The 20409-nt window shown below is 37.6% G+C and overlaps 1 protein-coding gene across 1 annotated transcript in view; it reads right to left on the bottom strand.

The window, feature by feature from the left end:
• The window catches only part of LOC150095349 (putative inositol monophosphatase 3), a 68074-nt gene that overhangs the window by 14302 nt on the left and 33363 nt on the right, over positions 1-20409 (bottom strand). The window contains exon 3 of the mRNA XM_090410343.1: positions 1064-1159. Coding sequence (XP_090266469.1) covers positions 1064-1159 — 96 coding nt within the window. The remainder of the gene's footprint in view (positions 1-1063; positions 1160-20409) is intronic.

Genomic DNA, 20409 nt, shown 5'->3' with positions numbered 1-20409 from the left:
GTAATTAAAATGAAAAGCCAAATGGCTAGTTTTCTGGCAACTTAATAGATATTAAAGGGATAAAAATCCTATGTTGTTATATAGCCAGTAAGTGAAACTCAAGATCCAGAACTACGATCTATGAGTTTCAATGCCGAAAAACTATCGGCGAAGGCAATTCGAAGGAAAGGTGGAGCAAGCTCCCTCACTATTCTTGATATTCTCTCATAATGTAAAACACAGCTACTAGGAGCTGTGTTTTACATTATGAGAGAATTTCACTAAGAATTTTCACTAAGCTTTGATATCTTCCAGGTCTACCTACTCACTGATGAGATCTCAAAAAAGGTTGAAACCGGTCTGGGTAGTGACCTCTCCTCATAATGTAATGACAGTATTACATCTCCTAGGAGCTGTGTTTTACATTATGAGAGAATATCAAGAATAGTGAGGGAGCTTGCTCCACCTTTCCTTCGAATTGCCTTTGCCGATAGTTTTTCGGCATTGAAACTCATAGATCGTAGTTCTAGATCTTGAGTTTCACTTACTGGCTATATATAACAACATAGGATTTTTATCCCTTTAATATCTATTAAGTTGCCAGAAAACTAGCCATTTGGCTTTTCATTTTAATTACAAAACATAAGCACACCTTTATGGCATTCGTATAGTAAAGGTACGTAAGTTCTTTTCACTAAGCTTTGATATCTTCCAGTTCTACCTACTCACTGATGAGACCTCAAAAAAGGTTGAAACTGGTCTGGGTAGTGACCTCTCCTCATAATGTAATGAGTATTACATCTCGTAGGAGCTGTGTTTTACATTATGAGAGAATATCAAGAATAGCGAGGAAGCTTGCTCCACCTTTCCTTCGAATTGCCTTCGCCGATAGTTTTTCGGCATTGAAACTCATAGATCGTAGTTCTCGATCTTGAGTTTCACTTACTGGCTATATACCAACATAGGATTTTTATCCCTTTGATAAATGTGTCTGTAAATAATGAAAAAAAAAAAAAACTGTATTAATCAAATAAAAGTAGATATGCTAGACAAATGCTACATAATTCTTCTGTATAGCTCATACCTGTGAAGTGAGTGAACGGTTGGTGAATAATTCCAATCACTGGCTGCCCTCTCACTGCCACACATACCATTGTGGTTACATATTGGAGGAGGTTTTCTAGAGGAGGGGAAAAAACAGAGAAACAACTGAGTTTAAGTTAGCAATTCAGCGAATCTTAACAGAGAAACAAATGAAGAACATCTGAAATACAGTGTCATTTAAATAATGAAATAGATTTTTTTTATAGATATACTTGTAAATAGAACTGGGCAGAGTAATACATCACCTTAACTCTGACGTGCACGTTGCAATAGCTTCTTTAGTTCTCACACAGACACTATTTCAATGAGATGATATTAGTGCCTCATGTCAAATTCAAAAATGGTTCACTATGATGTACCATTTTAGAGAGAAATGTGATAGGTGATTCCAATATGACACACAAACAAAATGGTAAAGCACGAAATGTTGATCAACATATCCAAGATGGTAAAAGGTCCGACTGCAGAAGACTCAAGTCAAACCAATAACGATTGTTTCCTTCGACATTCTTAGAATGGTTCATTAGGTTTGATATCTTTCCTGTGGAGCCAAAATTGTACAGACAGTACTATCTCGATGTCATGCAACATCTGAATCAATGCAGAAGCCAAGTGAGAGGGAGATCAGTACAGAACAAACAGTTGTACAACAATGTACCTGCACACTGTGCATTTAACATGAAACAGATTTTAACTTCTAAATCCACTACACTCAAACACCTGCCATAGTTGGCACTAGTGGAGACTTTTTTATTTTCTGAAATCGAAAACAAAATTCAAAGAGGGTTGGTCTGACTCAGTGGTGATCATCTAGAAGAGTGTGACTCCTGAGTAAACCTTTTGATCCCCAACCATCGAAGTTTCAAAATTTGTATGATTGATGCACCAAGGACTTTTTTCAGTACATAGAAGGAAGGGAGAGAATGGGAAGATGACCATGGAAATCATGTAAAAGTGTGGTTAGCAAGGATGTAAGGACTAGATTTTTTTACTTAGAGAGTGGTGAATGGATTGCCAGAGGTGAGTACGAGTACTTCGTCAGTGAATGAGTTTAAGAAAGCTATGATAGGTATTGTGTGAATAATGGATGTCCTACAACGAGTCTTCTGACTCCATGGAGATAATACGTACTGGCCACTGAATTAGAAACTCTGCAGAAACAGTGGTTTCTGTATAGACATGCGACTACCAATAATGATCATCTTCAATTCCCTGTGCATAGTTCGGTGAGATATGGGTCGGGAACAGCCTTCATTACATGCTTTGGTTAATTGCTGAACACAAAAAGTTCTTTTTTGTCTGTACAAGCCTTCTCAGATGATGCCAATGTCATTCCTGACAGACTGTCTTAAGATCATAGTTATGCCCGTTGGAAGTTTTTTTCCACGTGGTTAGACTATAAAATTATATATTTAGTTTAATCTTTTATCCAAGTGTAAGCAAATAAAGTTTGTGCCTGAATATTTTCAGGACTGGGGCAACTCGTGACAAAGGTGGACTAAGTTCTCATCACTTTCCTTAGTAACCCATAATACAAAGCACATCTCCTTGTGGAGATGTATACTGCTATGTGTCTGGCTCCCACTGAAAAGATACCAATAAAGTTCGAAACTGGTCTGGGTAGTGACCCTTCCCATAATCATTAGCAGTATACATGTCCACAAGGAGATGTGCTTTGCATTATGGGATACTAAGGAAAGTGATGAGAACTTAGTCCACCTTTGCCACAGGTTGCCCCAGTCCTGAAGATACTGGATAAAACTAAATTTCCTATTGAAAAGAATGACATGTAAGAAAGTTTTAAAGTGAATAAAAGTTGAGCAGCTCTCAGATGTGAACTGTAGACTAAAATACACAAAGATTATTGAAAAAAAAAAAAAAAAATGAAAGAGTTTGAGAACAAGAACCAAACCTTGAAGAAAACCCTGATTGATTCAGCCAGAGAGCCATGTGGTGATGTTGTCTGCAAAAATAGAAAAATCAGAACTCCATGGTGGACACAGGAAGTTAAAGAAGCAGTGAAGGAAAAGAAGAAAGCATATCAAAAGTTCCTGGCCAATAAGTCAGCTTGTGCTCTTAGAGAATGCAGAGACAAATGTAAGAAAGCTAAACACTGTGTAAAACTGGGAGGACTTTGGCAAGAACATAGAAAATAAATATCAAGAAGGTGGTAAGATATTCTGGAGGTTGTTGAAAAAGCTTAGAAATTGAGGAAAGAGTGCTGTAAAAGGAGTCAGAGATAATAAAGGTGACATGAAAACGAGAGAAAAAGATATCCTTGAAGTATGGAGTAATTACTTCGAAAAATTGCTAAATTAAACAAGCAGTGATGACAGAACAGTGGTAAAAAACACTCAACAGGCATACAGTCAGGAATACATATTCATACTTGAAGTAGAAAAAGCCATCAAAGGCTTGAAATGTGGAAAAGCAGGAGTATATGATATTTGACCAGAAATGCTGATGTATGGTGGGATAAAAGTCTTGCAGTGGCTGCACTGCATAGTTCAGAAGGCCCCTGGACAGAGGGATGAATTCCCAATGATTGGAGTAGAGCTCTAATAGTGCCCATATATAAAAAGGGAAATAAAACTGAATGTGAGAATTACAGAGGTATTTCCCTACTGAGTGTTCCGGGCAAGATTCATGCCAGTATACTTGAGAAATGGTTGAGAAGAATTGTGGAAGAAAAGCTTGGTGAAGAACAAGCTGGATTCAGGCCAAATAGAGGCTGTCAGGATCAGATCTTCACTTTACGACAATTAGTTGAGAAAGCATGGGAATATAACTTTTTGTGAAAGTTTATTTTTCACTTGGTTAGACTATAATAAATTTAGTTTAATCCTTTATCCAAGTGTGAGCAAACAAAGTTTGAGGCTGAAAGTATCTTCAGAACTGGGGGTAAGGTGGTACAACACCGGACAACTCGTTGCAAAGGTGGACCAAGCTAACATCACTCCTATCTCAGTATCTCCCATAATGCAAAACGCATCTCCTTGCAGATATGTCTAATGTTATGCATTAAGGGAAGGGCCACAACCCAGAATAGTTTCGACCTTTATTGAGGTCTCTTCAGTGGGAGCCAGGCTCAAGTGGAGATACCAGGCAGAAGCATTAGCAAGGTCATCTCTACCTGTAGGAGTTGCGAAACGGTGTGCCACCTTTTTATTAAATTACTCTGGATTTAGAGAACAATGTTGAAAGTTTATTTTTCACTTGGTTAGACTATAATAAATTTAATTTTTAATCCTTTATCTAAATGTAAGCAAATGAATTTTGCACCTGAAGTATCTTCAGGACTCAGGCAACTCGTGGTAAGGGTGGACCAAGCTCTCATCACTCCATGTCTCAGTATCTCCCATAATTCCAAGCACATCTCCTGTTGGACATGTATAATGCTATGCATTAAGGGAAGGGCCACCACCCAGACCGGTTTCGACCTTTATTGAGGTCTCTTCAGTGGGAGCCAGGCCCAGAGGTGGAGATACCAGGCAGAAGCAATGGCAAGGTCATCTTTACCTATAGGAGTTGCCAAATGGTGCCACCTTTTTATTAAATTACTCTTTATTTACACTTGGTTAGACTGTAATAACTTTCAACATCTTTCTCTAAATCCAGAGGAATTTAATAAAAAGGTGGCACACCATTTCGCAACTCCTATTTGCCACGGTGTATTACTGTAGCTTTTCTTCCACCTTAGTAATACACCGTAGCAAATACAAATTCGAAAGACTATTTATGGAATCAGCCTCAGCCCTAAGAAACTCTCCAAACCTCAACAAATTTGGTTGTATGAGACTGCCCTAAATTTGGGAGGCTTGCATCAGTAGACCTTCAGCCCAACGGCAAATAACACCTACTTAGCCTGCTAGAGGGCACGATCAGGACTTTTAGGAGAACAATAGCTTCATTCTCAGTTACTGTGTTGTAGTGTCTACGTGCACGTGCCTTTTTTTGTAAGTTCCTTTTGAAGATGGCAACGTGACATTGCCAAAATATCGGAAATATTTATTAAAGTGTAATTTAATTTATATTCATATCTACGTTGTGAATTCCTTAAGTGATTTAGTAATGCATAACCAACGTATAAGCCTGTCTACGAGAATGTAATAGATATGGTATGAAGGTCAGCAATAAAAAGACAAAGACAATGAAAATAGGTAGAATCGTTGAAAATGTCAACTGTGTATTGAATGGGGAATCTGTGGAACAAGTAAAACATTTTAGCTACTTTGGCACGATTTTAGTAAATTAAATATGGAAATAGCAACAGAATCAACAAAGCTGGTATGGTAGGAAGTCAATTGAATAAATTCATATGGAATAAGAGAGAAATTAGTCAGAACACTAAATTAGCTCTGTATAAGACAGTGTTCAAACCAGTTTTAACTTATGGATCTGAGAGCTGGGTCAGAAGTAAAACACTTGACCAAAGACTAGAGACCGCAGATGTGAGAGTCCTGAGAAAGATTAGGGGGCATGAACAGATGGATCAAAGGCAATATCATATTAAAAACGAGGATATTAGGAAAGAACTTGACATTGTCAGCATCCAGGAATGCATTAGCAGAGCTAATCTTAGGTGGTATGGTCACTTGAACAGAATGGGTGAGGAAAGATTAGCAAAACAAGTGTTCTCTGCCAGGTTGGCAGGAAAACGACCCAGAGGAAGACCAAGATGTAGGTGGACTGATACGGTACAAAGTACCTTAGACAATAAACATATAAGATCTGATAATGTTGGAGTCTTGACAAGTAACAGACTGATTTGGAGGAAAATTGTAGATAGGAAGTTAGTAATGATGTAAGTTTTTCATGTAGTACTATCATATCCTGTACACCCTTTGAGGGTACATGTCAGGAATTTGATGATGATGTAAAACACATAGCAGTCAACAGACTGTTTAGAAACAATTCAAATTTTAGCTGAAAAGTAGCCAACGTCCTATCATACTAAATGTGTCAGGCTAAAAGTGAAACTCAATGTGATCTTAGAATGAATGTCTCTACAATCTTTGGCAAATTAATGCCTTCATACTTGCTTAATATTGAGATTAAGTTAGTGTTCTGCAAGTGATGTTGATTCTAAAAATAACATCTAAGCACTGTAGGAACTTCTATTGCAGCACAGATGTCTTCTCCTAGTTAGTTCTGTGTGAAGCGAATATAACAGGGCATGAACTGCCACCCATGACCTGCTATTTCTGACAGTTAATGTAGTTATGTTCTTTGATGATATGTATTAACAAATATACTGGTTTGTCAAAAAGTAAGCTAAGTCACAAGCACATGAAACTGTGTATAATCTAGGGGCAAAAGAATAAAGGTTACTAGCTGGGTGTATGATTTAAGAGTGGCACTAAGATGATATTTAAGAAGAACTTTAGCTATGTTTTCAGATGAATCTGGATTAAGGGAATAGAAATGTTTTTGTTGTGTATTATTCAAAGCAGTACTTCACAGTATACACATCACCAGAGGAACAAAGTAATCCCAGACACCTAATCCTTTCATTATCAAAAAATTGTCAAACTTGGCTACCGTGCTCAGATCTTGTTACTGGAATTTGAAGTAGTTGAAAAAACTTTAGGGTACAAAATTAACAACAACATCAGAGCAGGTGACAACAACAATATCAGAACTGTGGAATGTTGGTTATAAGGGGAAGAGAGAGAGAAAGATTAACAACAAGCAATATGCAGAGTTCTAAGTGTGGCAGATAGAAGATGGATACATAAATGAGATTTAGATTGTTGAGAAGTATTTACCAGATTAACACCAGAAAGATTTTTTAAATAGTAGAATAAAGAAAAAGAAAAGTGAGATTTTTGGCATGGAGAGTGAGTTGTAGGTGAAGTGGAACTCTCATGATGAATTGCATAATTCCAGGAAATTCCTGTGAAAATAATAAATATTTGCCTCCTTGCAGGAAAATAATAATAGATATTTATTACCCTTCCTTGGGATAAGGTTCTAATAACAAGATGAAGTATTTTAAACAATTATAAGCATAAAAGCATTCATCCTTCAATATTCACCCAAAAAAGTATTTATACATTTATTATAATTATTGAAGGATCAATGCAATAATTATCACAATGAGCATTCAATTATTCAACCTTCAAGTTAACCAACCCCTGAATGGGTAAGTGTGTCAAATGACTTCTGCAAAGTGCCATGTATATGTATCTTCAGTTATCCAAAGAGGAAACTGTTCTCCCACTGTGGTTAAATAATTGAGAGATTATTGCATTTTCTTGTCTATACTAATCATTATACATCTCCTCAAACTCATTATTATTATCCTAAGACCCCATGGAGTCACAGACTCATCTAGGAGATCCCTTTTGTCATACACACAGCACATCATGCCATGCCTTAAACACATTCAAATTCTCTGCAGACACCATGCTCTGAGTCAATGCATTCGAATCATTCACAACTCTCCTTGCAAAAAACCTGCTTCTCACTCCCTCCTTATACAGCTTCCAGGAATAACTTCTTGTTCTCCTCCCACCATTTTATGAAAAACCTCTTAAACATTAATATTCTAACAACGCTTTACTAACTTTTGTATCTCTATCATATCACCCCCTCTTCCTCCTATTGACTACACTGCAAATTGCACTGTCTCAACCTTTCTTCATTTTCAACATTCCAGTGATCAGAAACTTTTTGGTGAATTACCTCTGAACCCTCTCCAACATCTTATCATCCTTTTGAAAACCAGGTAACCAAATCTGTGCACAATAGTCCTAATCAGAGTCTTATACAAGAACCAGAATCTCCTTACTTCTACAAGTCAGTGTCTTCAACATCAGTGCCAGAATTTGTTGTGTTGTCCTCACAATTTTGGCAATATGTCCTCTATATTTCAGATCCTTATCCACCATCATCCCAAGGTCTCTTATTTCCTCCAGCTCCAACAAATATCCCCACCAAGAGTAAATTCTACTTCCCATCTTTGTTTCCCAAATTTTAAAACCTTATATTTTGCAACATTGAATTGGCATCCTCACTCCCATGCCCATTCACTTAGTCTATTCAAGTCTTCTTATAAGGCCACAACTGTATATAGGGATATACAGTTGTTTGCAGATGATGCATATTTGGGATGAAATGTGAGCATCTGCAAACAACTGTATATCCCTATTCAAATCTTCCCCAATATCATTAACATACAATTTAAACAGCAATGGCCTTAAAACAAACCCCTGAGACACACACAGTGACTTTCCTCTTCCAGGATATTGCTCCCTCCTCCATACACAATTTGTTGATACCTATCAGACAACCAATCTCCAATCCAATGCACTAGTCTAATATCCAACCCCATCTGCTCTAGTTTGACTATGAACTTATCATGTAGTAATCTATCAAAAGAGTCTTTGCAAAGTCTAAGTATACTACTGTGTATCAATCTTCCACATCCAATGCTGCCGTCATCTTATTGTAATAAGTAAGTAGATTATTAAAACATGACCTCCCTTTAGCAAATCCATGCTGTCCATCAAAGATAATACCATTGTTGTCAACCTAATTCTGGATCCTGACTTTCACCAGCCTTTCCAACACTTTACCACAACACCTGACACAGAAATTGGCCTATAATTTGATGCTTGAATTCTGTCACCTCCTTTATGAAGTGGTAAAATCTTGCCTTCCTTCCTTCCACACCTTTGGAACTTGACCCAATGTAAGACTCATATTAAACAAATATGTTAAGGCAGATGTCAACTCCCTGGCACATCCCTTCAAAATATGCAGTGATATATAATCAAACCTCACAAATCAAGTTTGCTTAATTTTCCATATACCTCTTTCACACTCAGTTTCTCCTCCTCCTCCTCATCCACTTCTCATCAAACTATACATGATATCACATTCACAAGGATGAAAGACCTTTATGAACTGCTCATTAAACATTTTAACTATATCCACTGCAGCAGTTGTCCTTATACCATTTTATCCAATCAATGCCATCTTACCATAATCATTCTTATTTTTGTTGACTACATATAAAAAGAACTCTCTAGGATTTTTTTTTTCTGCTTCATTAGCTAACTACTGCTTTTACTGAACTTTTGCTACCCTTACCAACCAAGTCCAAGCTCGTTCTTTGTATTCCTCATGGAATTAATTATTACCACTCCTCTTATGTTGCCTTCATAATGCCTTTTTTCTTTGTATTGCATACTAAACCTCTTCATTCATCCATTTCACACCTACCTTATTTAACCTTCTGACCTTGGGAATACATTTAAACATTGCTTCTACTAGATAGTTTTTGAATATCACTCAAGCAGCATTGATCTTCTTTCCACCTAACTCCTCATTCCATGCTACAGCTCTAGGCTGTCTCCTGAGATTCTCATAATCACCATTCATGTACTTCCACATACATCCTTTCCTCACATGGCTGGCACCACCCAGGTAATCACTTCATGGTCACTCTCACCAACTGGAATGAGCTTAACACCTCATTTATAATAATGTCTTCTGATGAGATGATCAAATCCAAGACCCTCAATCCTCGTGCCCTCAAAAACTAAGAAACTCATTTTCTTTACTTCCAGTTGCTATTTTGTCATCTCAATCTATATTGCCATAATTAAAATCACCCTTTTCCAATTTACTTAGCTAATTTATTTATATATTTCCTGGTCAGTATCCTCCACATTACTGAGGCTGCAGCAGCATCCAATGAAGTATTTCATTCATCTCTATCTAATACCATACTGCCTCAAAACCATTACCACTATTTCCCCCTTGCATCTCTACCTTGTATGGATATAATTCTTTTTTCTATCATCAATAGCACTCTGCCTACATTTTTACTCTTTCTGTCTTCACAAAATACATCATACCATTTCATCTTTATTCCTGTCAGGATGTCATCCTCATCCAACCATGTCTCACTTATTCTAACAATTTTTGGGAATGAACTCAATCAATACAACAATTTCATTTTCCCTTGTTTCTGGTACTTCTGGCATTTATATAACAGCTCATTTCTGGATCTATAACAAGTTTTTCACTGATACCACTTATTAGATGTGACTTCTCCATACTTTCCTTGAGCCATTTCTTTTTCTCCTTACTCATCCTAGAACCTTCCTCATATCCAGATTTATAGAAAAAGCACTCACACAACCACCTCTGGCAGCCCATTCACCTGTTCACCACCCTTTAAAAAAAAAAAAAAAAATCAAGTCCAAACATCCTTGCTAACCACATCCTTACCATATTGGCCTCTTTTCTCTCCCTTCCTGCCATATATTGAAAACGAGTCTTCTGTGTTCTTTTTCCTATAAAATCCCTTTAACTTATGTTTCTATCATAATCCCTTTTTAAATGAATTAGTGATTGTAATTCACTACAAATGATAAGCTTTTGCCTCTGGATGGTGTTTACCAGATTCCTTATGAATGTAACATAACATACTTTGGACAGACAGGCCATTCTGTGGGAGGGAAAAAAAAAAAAAAAAAGAATTAGCATACATCAATACATTAAACTTTAAAAAGTCTATAAGAAAGATTCTGGTAATTGAACCACATGTTTATTATGCTAAATGAAAATAAAAAACAAATCCGACAAGTTTTATAAGTCGTTTGACTTACATATTCAGGGGTCAAAAGTTACTAAAAATTTAAACACAAGAAATGAGAAATTACTCAAAATAATTCATTATATACAGTTGTGGCTGTCTAACTGTTATTAAATTGAATATCCGAATGTAGATTCAGTGCAATTCTAAGTTTGAACAATGCTGGATGCTGCCACGTTCTGTTGTTCACATTCACATTGTCCGAGGTCTGACTTGGGTATATTTTTTATCAATGCTGACCAAACTTGGTGTAGAATTAGGCCCTGGTTTTTCTTACACTGTGTTGGAAGTCTAAGCATGTTTGCAGCTTCTTTAAATTTCCTTATGTAACAATTTTTTTCAATGTAAAACATGTTTGTTTTTTTGCCAGAGTACATTATGGCCGGTGGAAGTTGTATGGCATGCTAGGCCTGATTTGTGTTCTCTTCTTTTTTGCATGTCTTTTTGGTGTTCATTCATGCAAATTTCCCCTGATCTTCCCGTCTGGCCTACATAGAAGATGCAACAGGAACAATGAATTTTATATACACCTGGTTTTTTTAAAGGATGGTGTGGAGGTTTTGGGGGATGTAGAAATCTTTTAGTTACCTTTGACCCCTGAAGATGTAAGTCAAACGACTTACGAAACGTCGGGTTTGTTTTTTTATTTTCATTTAGCTTAATAAACATGTGGTCCAATTACCGGAATCTTTCTTATGAACTGCTAAACCACAGAAACCTTTGCATTTAAAAAGTCTAGTCTAGTCAACATAGGATTGAAAATGAACATAGTATCCTCTGTAATGAGTCATGCCTTTTCCTTAGAAGTAGTTTTAAATATGAATGTCTCTTCAAAGAAAGTTCTGAAGCTCTCTCACGCCAGCCTTATTCGAATCAGGATGATTGCCTCTGTCTCCCCCTCCCAAAAAAAATAAAAGGTTGGGAAGTGCTTATCCCATGCAGTTATGAGAAATAATTTATTATATATTTGGTATGATCCATCTAGTATGTGGCACTTGCTGTTATTGATTAACCAGCTGTTGTGTTTGCTTTGTATTTTGCCTCTTTGAAAACTGGTTGATTGTTCCACAGTGATGCAATATTAGTTTCAGTATAAAAATTTTGTGCTCATTTTATTAACATTATTTACTGTGTCTAATGTGTTTTCTCCCTCTTGATTATATGATAGTTTTTATATTTCACCTACTGAAATGTTTTAACTGAAAAACAAAATTATCATTTTCAGATGTATACCCTCAAGGGGGTGGACCAGATATTGCAACAGTTCAACATAATATGTGACTAATTTCTTATCTATAACTTTCTTCTAAATTGGTCCATTATTTCAAAGGTCCCTGGTTTGATCGAATTTTCTAAAGTAATCCTAATCATATATATTTAATCTTCCTCTGAGTCTTTTTTGCTTGGAACATTTGTTTTTTAATCTTTCACTCCAATTTTTAATTACTTTGAGAAAAGTATTAAATGAAACAAGCAGGAAAGGAACAATGGATGGAAAATACCCAGAAAGAACACAGCTATAAAAAATTTAGTTTAATCCTTTATCCAAGTGTGAGCAAACAAAGTTTGCGCCTGAAAGTATCTTCAGGACTGGGGTAAGGTAGTACAACACCGGGCAACTCGTTGCAAAGGTGGACCAAGCTAACATCGCTCCTATCTCAGTATCTCCCATAATGCAAAACACATCTCCTTGCGGATATGTATAATGTTATGCATTAAGGGAAGGGCCACTACCCAGACTAGTTTCAACCTTTATTGAGGTCTCTTCAGTGGGAGCCAGGCCCAGAAGTGGAGATACCAAGCAGAAGCAATAGCGAGGTCATCTTTACCTATAGGAGCTGCCAAAAGGTGTGCCACCTTTTTATTAAATTATTCTGAATTTAGAGAACGATGTTGAAAGTTTATTTTTCACTTGGTTAGACTATAACACAGCTATAAGTACAGTCTAGTACAAAGGGAGGACAAGCCATCAACTTCAAAACATGAAAGGAAACTAGAATAGATGATATCCAACCATAAAGTCCCTAATGTGGAAACAAAAATTCACAGTTGCCATGCTGTTTAACTAATAACTAACCTGAGAAACAAGAAGAATGCACACGTGGCATTATGCTCAACAAACAATGCACATCACGGATAGCATGGTCTTTGCTGCTGGAATCCTTTAGCCTGCCCTGATCACACAGCTAAATACTGCTGGCCTCAAAACAGCAATGTAGGTCTGCAATGACCAAGGATGGAAAAAGCCATTTACTCCAAGGCATCTGATGCTCCAAAATAGCAACAAATCAATAACATGCCGATGTGTGCACATATCAATACTATACCATATCTGAACCACAGGTATTTCTTAAAATGTGTTTTCCTGATGAGTGGAACAAAGCTTTCTTACAGCACTCATTTAGAGACAGGTAAACAAATCCAGATGTGAGAACTAAGTATGTTAGGGAGTTAGTGGTGGTGGTGGGAGGAATGAATAATCTGGTTGAACACAGAGAGAATGTGAGGTTGGATATCAGGAGATTACTGAGGAGTGTGAAAGACAACATAGCATGAAGAGTAGTTGGTGTGTTGCCCAAGTATGACAAAGATGACTTGAGACAGCGATCAAAAATCATGAATGGTATTCTAGAAAACCTGTATGAGGAGAAAGGGATGTAGTTCGCTGATATATGGAATGCATTCAAGGAGCAAATAGAACTATATAAAAGAGATGGATTGCATTTAAATGGATTTGGTATGACTGGAGAGTGTGTTGCTGGACAGAAGCGCAATGAGCGATGTGAATGAGCAGGAGAGTGGATCAGTAAACCAAAGTGTTTGTGAATGGAGAGATGATAATGTGACAATAGAAATGCAAGTAGGACAAGGAAATAGGAAGGGGGGGGGGAGTCATGGGAGAGGGTCAGAGAGACACACTATGAAGAAAATGGATTCTGGAGGCAATAAGGAATGTTTGTATGGAGATGGTCAGCATAGAAATAGGATTGCCTGGGATACATTGGGAATAGTCAAAGCTAGAGACATATATAGGATAAAGGGTTGTGAAGGTGAGCAGACAGGAGCAGTCACATACAGGGTGTTCGGGATAAATTTGACAGTTTCGTAAGGAAAAAGAAAATCTTCTTTGTATCTATTAAATTTAATGAATTGACAAAAAAACATTACAGGCAGAGTTAATTACAATACTATCAACAAGATTTACTCAAAATAACCACCATTAGCATCGATCACAGCTTCAATTCTGCTTCGGAACCTCGAACAAGCTGATGCTACAGTCTCCCTGGGAAGGGCCGCAAAAACTGTTTTAATTTTATCCATTAACTGGGCTTTTGTATTACTGGAAGTGCGATTGGTGTCTTTTTCAACTGCGCCCCATACAAAATAATCCATGGGGTTAAGGTCTGGGGAGTTTGGAGGCCAAACATTTGGACTGGTGAAGTCGTAGAAATTTTCAGACAACCATTTTTGACTTTTCCCAGAGGTGTGGCAAGGGGCCGAATCCTGCTGCCATACATACGGCCTACCATTGCCTACCCTTGTTATCCAGGGCTTGACTACAGTTAGCAACTCCACGAACAAAGCCCGAATTCCAATGCCAGGGTTCTTCAACACCTGTTCCTGCAGATTTGCGAGGAATTCTGCTGTACGAACGCAATCAGATCGTCTGCTAGGGATCTTTCTTCTTGCTACATCCTCGTAGTCACCATTGCAAGTCTCTAGTTCATGCCTGATTGTTTTTACTGTATTCAGGGAGCATTGGGCAGCAGTCGTAATATCCTTATTTTGATGGCGGGCACGAATCATCATGATACAAGTGATTCTCTTCCATGATTCAGGTGGGTTCCAGCTATCCACCCTTTCTGACATCTTGTATATGAATGAAGAAGGGTCCAAACTTTTAAATGAAGAGAAGTGTGTGTTAATACATGTAACTTACGGAAAAATATAATTAATTATAAATATGTCAAAATTATCCCGAACACCCTGTATATGACTGGTTTCATGGGGTTCTAGACCAAACTGGTCTAGATCAAAATTAAATTACAATGCTTATTTACGAATACCAGGAGTATAGGAAATAATGGAGATGAAATTTCATATATATATCTATATAGCATTGACTAAGTTGTCTTATATTGTTGGAATAAGTGAGACATGGTTGGATGAGAACGATATCCTCACTGGAATAAAAATAGAAGGGTATGATACTTTTTATGAGGATAGAAAGGGCAAGAAGGGAGTGGAGATATGCTTGATACCAGGGGAAATAATTTTGCATAAGGAGATAATGATTAAATCATGTTTTTAAGAAGTCATAAATATGCATAAATTAAGTATTCATTTATGTCAGATATACAGATAAAAAATTTTAAATGTTTATGGATAACTGTAGCATTAACTAGTGTGGCAATTTTCACTTCACTAAGAACTTTATCTTTATTTTACACAGCTGTAACAATATTAGTGGGAGGTAAGTGCCTTTCTCTCAGCATTTGATAAACTATTGTCATTAAATTTGCTGGCCTTGTTGCCCGAGTGGTTAGCGTATCTGCTCTCCACCCAGGCAATTGCGACCTGCAAAAATATTTGGGGTTACCTGCCAAAAGTTCATATTTGAAAACTAGCAAAATAAAGCAAAATTTTCTCAGATGAATTATATTTTAAATCCAATAAGAAGCAAACTAGCATGTCACAATTCTGAGTCATGTGTCCATGTAAAAGTTTTCAGTTATGAATTTAGATATCCTGTGCAAAGATAAACAAAACCAAGGAAGTCATTAAAATTGTGTTTAAAATAATATTCTTTTTCAATTGTTTGTTTTTGTATATACATTTTTTTATAATTGTTTACATATATTTATCATTTTTTAATAGTACGTTTGCATTATTTATATACTTTTGTGACTTAAATTTGTTTGTTTGCAATATCGATGTAGTATAACTGGTAATTAGTTTACGGAATTAACAACGCATATAAAGTATATTAATTAAAGGTAACTTTAATGAATAACTTCTATATTTCGGCAACATCACATTGCCATCTTCAGGAACATAAAGATATGGTATGTGCACGCAGGCACTAACACAAAGCAAATGAGGAAGAAAGCAAGAAACTAATATTGTTCCTAAAGTCCTAATGGTGCCCTCTTGCGGGCTAATTTGGTAGTCTTGGCAGTTGGGCTGAAGTTCTCATAATGTAAGTCTCCCAAATTTGGGGTAGTTTCATGCACCCAAATTTGTTGAGGTTAGGAATGTTTTTTAGAGCTGCTGAAGATTCTTTGAATAATCTTTCGTATTTAAACTTGCTGCGATGAATTATTTTTGTTTTCTTCCAACGAATTTTATGGTGGGTATCTAAGGCATGGTCTGCCAGCCCAGAGCGGCTGTACTGGTGAAACCGGATGTAGTCTTGGTGTTCTGAAATCCTGATATTTGTTGTTCTGCCTGTTTGGCCAAAGTAGGACAATTTGCAGCTGCAAGTGACCTGGTATACACCAGGTAGGTCTAGGGGAAGTGGTTGGTCTTTGGTGGAGCGGATATGGGATATCAACTTTTTATATGGTCTGTAACAGGAAGTAAGGTCATATTTTTTGAGGATATTGGTTATTTTCTCAGAGGTGCCCTGGATGTAGGGGATGGTGATAGACTTGGTGTAATCTTTATTGTGGAGAAGGGGGGGGGGGTTGTGGTTTACTGGTTTTAGTATTTTTTGGATTTTTTTGGGGTTATAGCCATTGGCTAAGAAAGTGTTGAGGATGTGGTTTAGTTCAGTAGTTAGGGCCTTGTCATCTGAGCAGATTAATTTTGCCCTGTTATATAGTGTTTTTATAACCCCATATTGTTGTGATGGGGGGGGGGGACTGCTGGTGAATGTATCTGCCAGTATGGGTGGATTTTCTGTGAACAGAGAAAACCAAAGATCCATCAAGCTGGCAGGTGATTAAAGTGTCTAGGAAGGGGAGGGTGTTGTTCTCCTCTTTTTCTAAGGTGAACTGGACTCTGGGGTGTTGGTTGGTTAAGTGTGTTAGGAAGGAATGGAGTGTGTCTGAGCCATGTGGCCAAATAGCAAACACATCATCCACATAACGAAGCCAAATAGTGGGTTTTTGTGGGGCAGAGTTTAAGGCTTTCTCTTCAAATGCCTCCATAAAGAAATTGGCCAAGGGTGGGTAAAGCGGTGAACCCATGGCTGTCCCCTCTATCTGTTTGTAGAATTTTCCTTGCCAAACGAAATAGCCTGAGTTCATTGTGAACTGAAATAGGGCTGAGATATCGGGAGGAAACTTGGCTTGGATGAGCTCTAGGGTTTCTTTCAGTGGGACATTAGTCAATAGGGAGGAGACGTCAAAACTGACCATTATGTCAGTGTGTTGGAGTGCGAGGTTTTCTATAACACAATAAAGATTACCCTCCACAATAAAGATTACACCAAGTCTATCACCATCCCCTACATCCAGGGCACCTCTGAGAAAATAACCAATATCCTCAAAAAATATGACCTTACTTCCTGTTACAGACCATATAAAAAGTTGGCATCCCTTATCCGCTCTACCAAAGACCAACCACTTCCCCTAGACCTACCTGGTGTATACCAGGTCCCTTGCAGCTCCAAATTGTCCTACTTTGGCCAAACAGGCAGAACAACAAATATCAGGATTTCAGAACACCAAGACTACATCCGGTTTCACCAGTACAGCCGCTCTGGGCTGGCAGACCATGCCTTAGATACCCACCATAAAATTCGTTGGAAGAAAACAAAAATAATTCATCGCAGCAAGTTTAAATACGAAAGATTATTCAAAGAATCTTCAGCAGCTCTAAAAAACATTCCTAACCTCAACAAATTTGGGTGCATGAAACTACCCCAAATTTGGGAGACTTACATTATGACAACTTCAGCCCAACTGCCAAGACTACCAAATTAGCCTGCAAGAGGGCACCATTAGGACTTTAGGAACAATATTAGTTTCTTGCTTTCTTCCTCATTTGCTTTGTGTTAGTGCCTGTGTGCACATACCATATCTTTATGTTCCTGAAGATGGCAATGTGACGTTGCCGAAATATAGAAGTTATTCATTAAAGTTACCTTTAATTAATATACTTTATATGCGTTGTTAATTCCGTAAACTAATTACCAGTTATGTCTGACCAACGTATAAGCCTTGCTACTAGAATCTATGTAGTATTTAACAGATTTTTGAATTTTTTTTTACCCATAAGAATATAAAGGTTTTTCTGTAATGCTTAGTACTTTGTTTGTAAACTTTTTTTTTTTTTTTTACTAACATCACCCCCGCCCCCCAATGTGACCCACGCATTAAGTGGTGAACATACAAATAGCACAATTTGGCGTGTGGTAGAAAAGGTTGCCAACTCCTGTTCTATACCATAATGACAAACACAATGCTGGGGGGGGGGGGCATGTCCATATTTATCAAGATCAATATAGAACACAATGAAATTATAAATCCTGCCACTACTAGCATAGAAATCCCAGGGATAGAGGTCCAAACCTGAAATACAGGACTCCTGAAAATATACTCTGTATACAACTCTCCAAATAAATAGTTACTGGAAGCAGACTTAATTGAAATTCTAGATACAAATGAAGCAATTCTAGTAGCAGGAGAACTGAATGCTAAGCACACAGCCTGGAAAAACAGAACTACAAATCAAAATGGTAGAACCATCAATGACTTTGTCGCTGCCAGGAATACTGTGATTATAGGACCTCCAGAACCCACATACAACAATGTGACAGAACTTCCTGATGTCCTTGACATAGCTATACTACAAAATATTGCTCATCAATACCAAATAAGTGCAATGATGAACCTTCAGCTCTGACCACAATCCAGTTTTACTCCAACTGGGCTCGCAACATGAAAATATTCCAGATCAAGTCCCAACCATTAACTAGACAAAACTAATGATCGCTCTACACAAATCTGTTGGCCCAGTTCCAACCATCAACTCAAAGGAAAAAAAATTGACAACTGAAATTCAAGCTTGGAAAAGCAGATAACAATTGCATTAACAGCTGCCGCCACATATACACCACACACAAATTCTAAATGACTTCCGAGATTAAAAACATGATTCATGAAAAGAACAGATCTGCACAGCAATACCATAGAACACTGGCCCCAGAACAAGACAAGTACTCAACAGGGCTGCAAAGGAAGTTTGATATACACTTGGAAACTATCAAAATCAACAGTGGGAGACAAAACTTCAGTCTTTACACACAGAGGACTGGACACTAAGTAAAATAACTAAAACTCTACACACAGACCATAAACCCCTCCCACCAATCCATGGTGAATGTGGTCTGGTTTACTGTGACATAGACAAATTTCAAGCTTTTGCTAACAACCTAGTGAAGTAGAGTAGTCCAAACTACACCCATGCAGATGCAGACTTCATCAATCAAGTACACACCTGGGCACATTCTGAACATCATGTTCTTCAGAAATAACCTACAGTAGATAAATATGATGTACGTTAAAATGCACAGAGTACATCAACTCCATCCAGCCCAACTGACACCTGTTGAGGTACATGAATTCATCACCAAACTCAAGAACAGGAAAGCACCAGCCCAAACGGGATTTCTAACAAAATCATCGTGCTTGCCACATAAAGCCATAATGCACGTTTTTGTCATTATTAATGAAATATTAAGATACCACTACTTTCCAGCAAAAGAGAGAAAGTAGCAGATGTACTCTGAATCCCAAAACCAGGAAAAGGAGCACACAAAGTCACTAAAGAATGAAATCTCATCCCCGATGAGCAATTTGGATTCCACTTAACAAGTTCTTAGAGTCATGGAAAACATCAACATAGGGTTTAACTGGAAGCAGCACACAGGGGGGGCGATCTTCCTGGATGTTGCCAATGCTTTTGACCAAATATGGCACAATGGGCTTCTTTTCGAACTCCTTCAAGCCAGATTCCACTAGGACTAGTGAAACTTACCAAATCCTATCTCACCAATAGCAAACTCCTAGTGAAGATACAGGGAATTACGTCTGAATGCAAAATCACAGCTGACATTCTCCGAGAGCTCCCTGCCATTACCTCTGCTCTTTGCTATCAATGTATGACATCCCATGCACAGCTGCCACCACAATGACTCTATATGCAGATGTTACTGCAATCATCTCCGTTTGCTGCAACTTAGATTGGCAACCGAAAAACTGCAAAATGCAGTCTCAGAACTAGAACAATGGCTTGTTGAACTTAAGACTGTGAAACATAATCACAGTGATAAAGACTGTGAAGCTTGCATAATCACAAGTGCTCTCTATGGCTGACACATGGGTAATGGTCAAAGATTCTGTGAATCTTTGACCATAAGCATTCAAAATAAGTTACAAAAGGATTTTACAAATTGGATGGATGCAAATGGTAATGAATGAAGAACTGTATAGAAAAATAAACTGCAAAAATAATCTAATGCAGAAAATAATTTGAAGGTGGCAAGCTTTTTCTGTTATAATGGATGGTATAAACAGCAGAGGATAACCAACAAAAGAGTAGATAGATGATGTGCAGGTGTGGTATGGAAAGAATTTGCAGGATTTGAGTCACCTGACAATAGACAGAGGGGAATGGGGCAAAAAATGGTAAAAAAAGAAGTGGACATCAACAGGCATTAGACCCATGGGTACTGACGATGATGATTATGTCAAAGGACTTTGAACTCC

The sequence above is a fragment of the Typopeltis vanoorti genome, chromosome 20, assembly GCF_054136105.1.
Source record: "Typopeltis vanoorti isolate ZY-2024b chromosome 20, IOZ_Tvanoo_1.0, whole genome shotgun sequence".
NCBI classification, from domain to species: Eukaryota; Metazoa; Arthropoda; class Arachnida; order Uropygi; family Thelyphonidae; genus Typopeltis; species Typopeltis vanoorti.
Note: the sequence above shows the minus strand (reverse complement) of the source record. Positions and strands in the feature narration are given on the sequence as shown.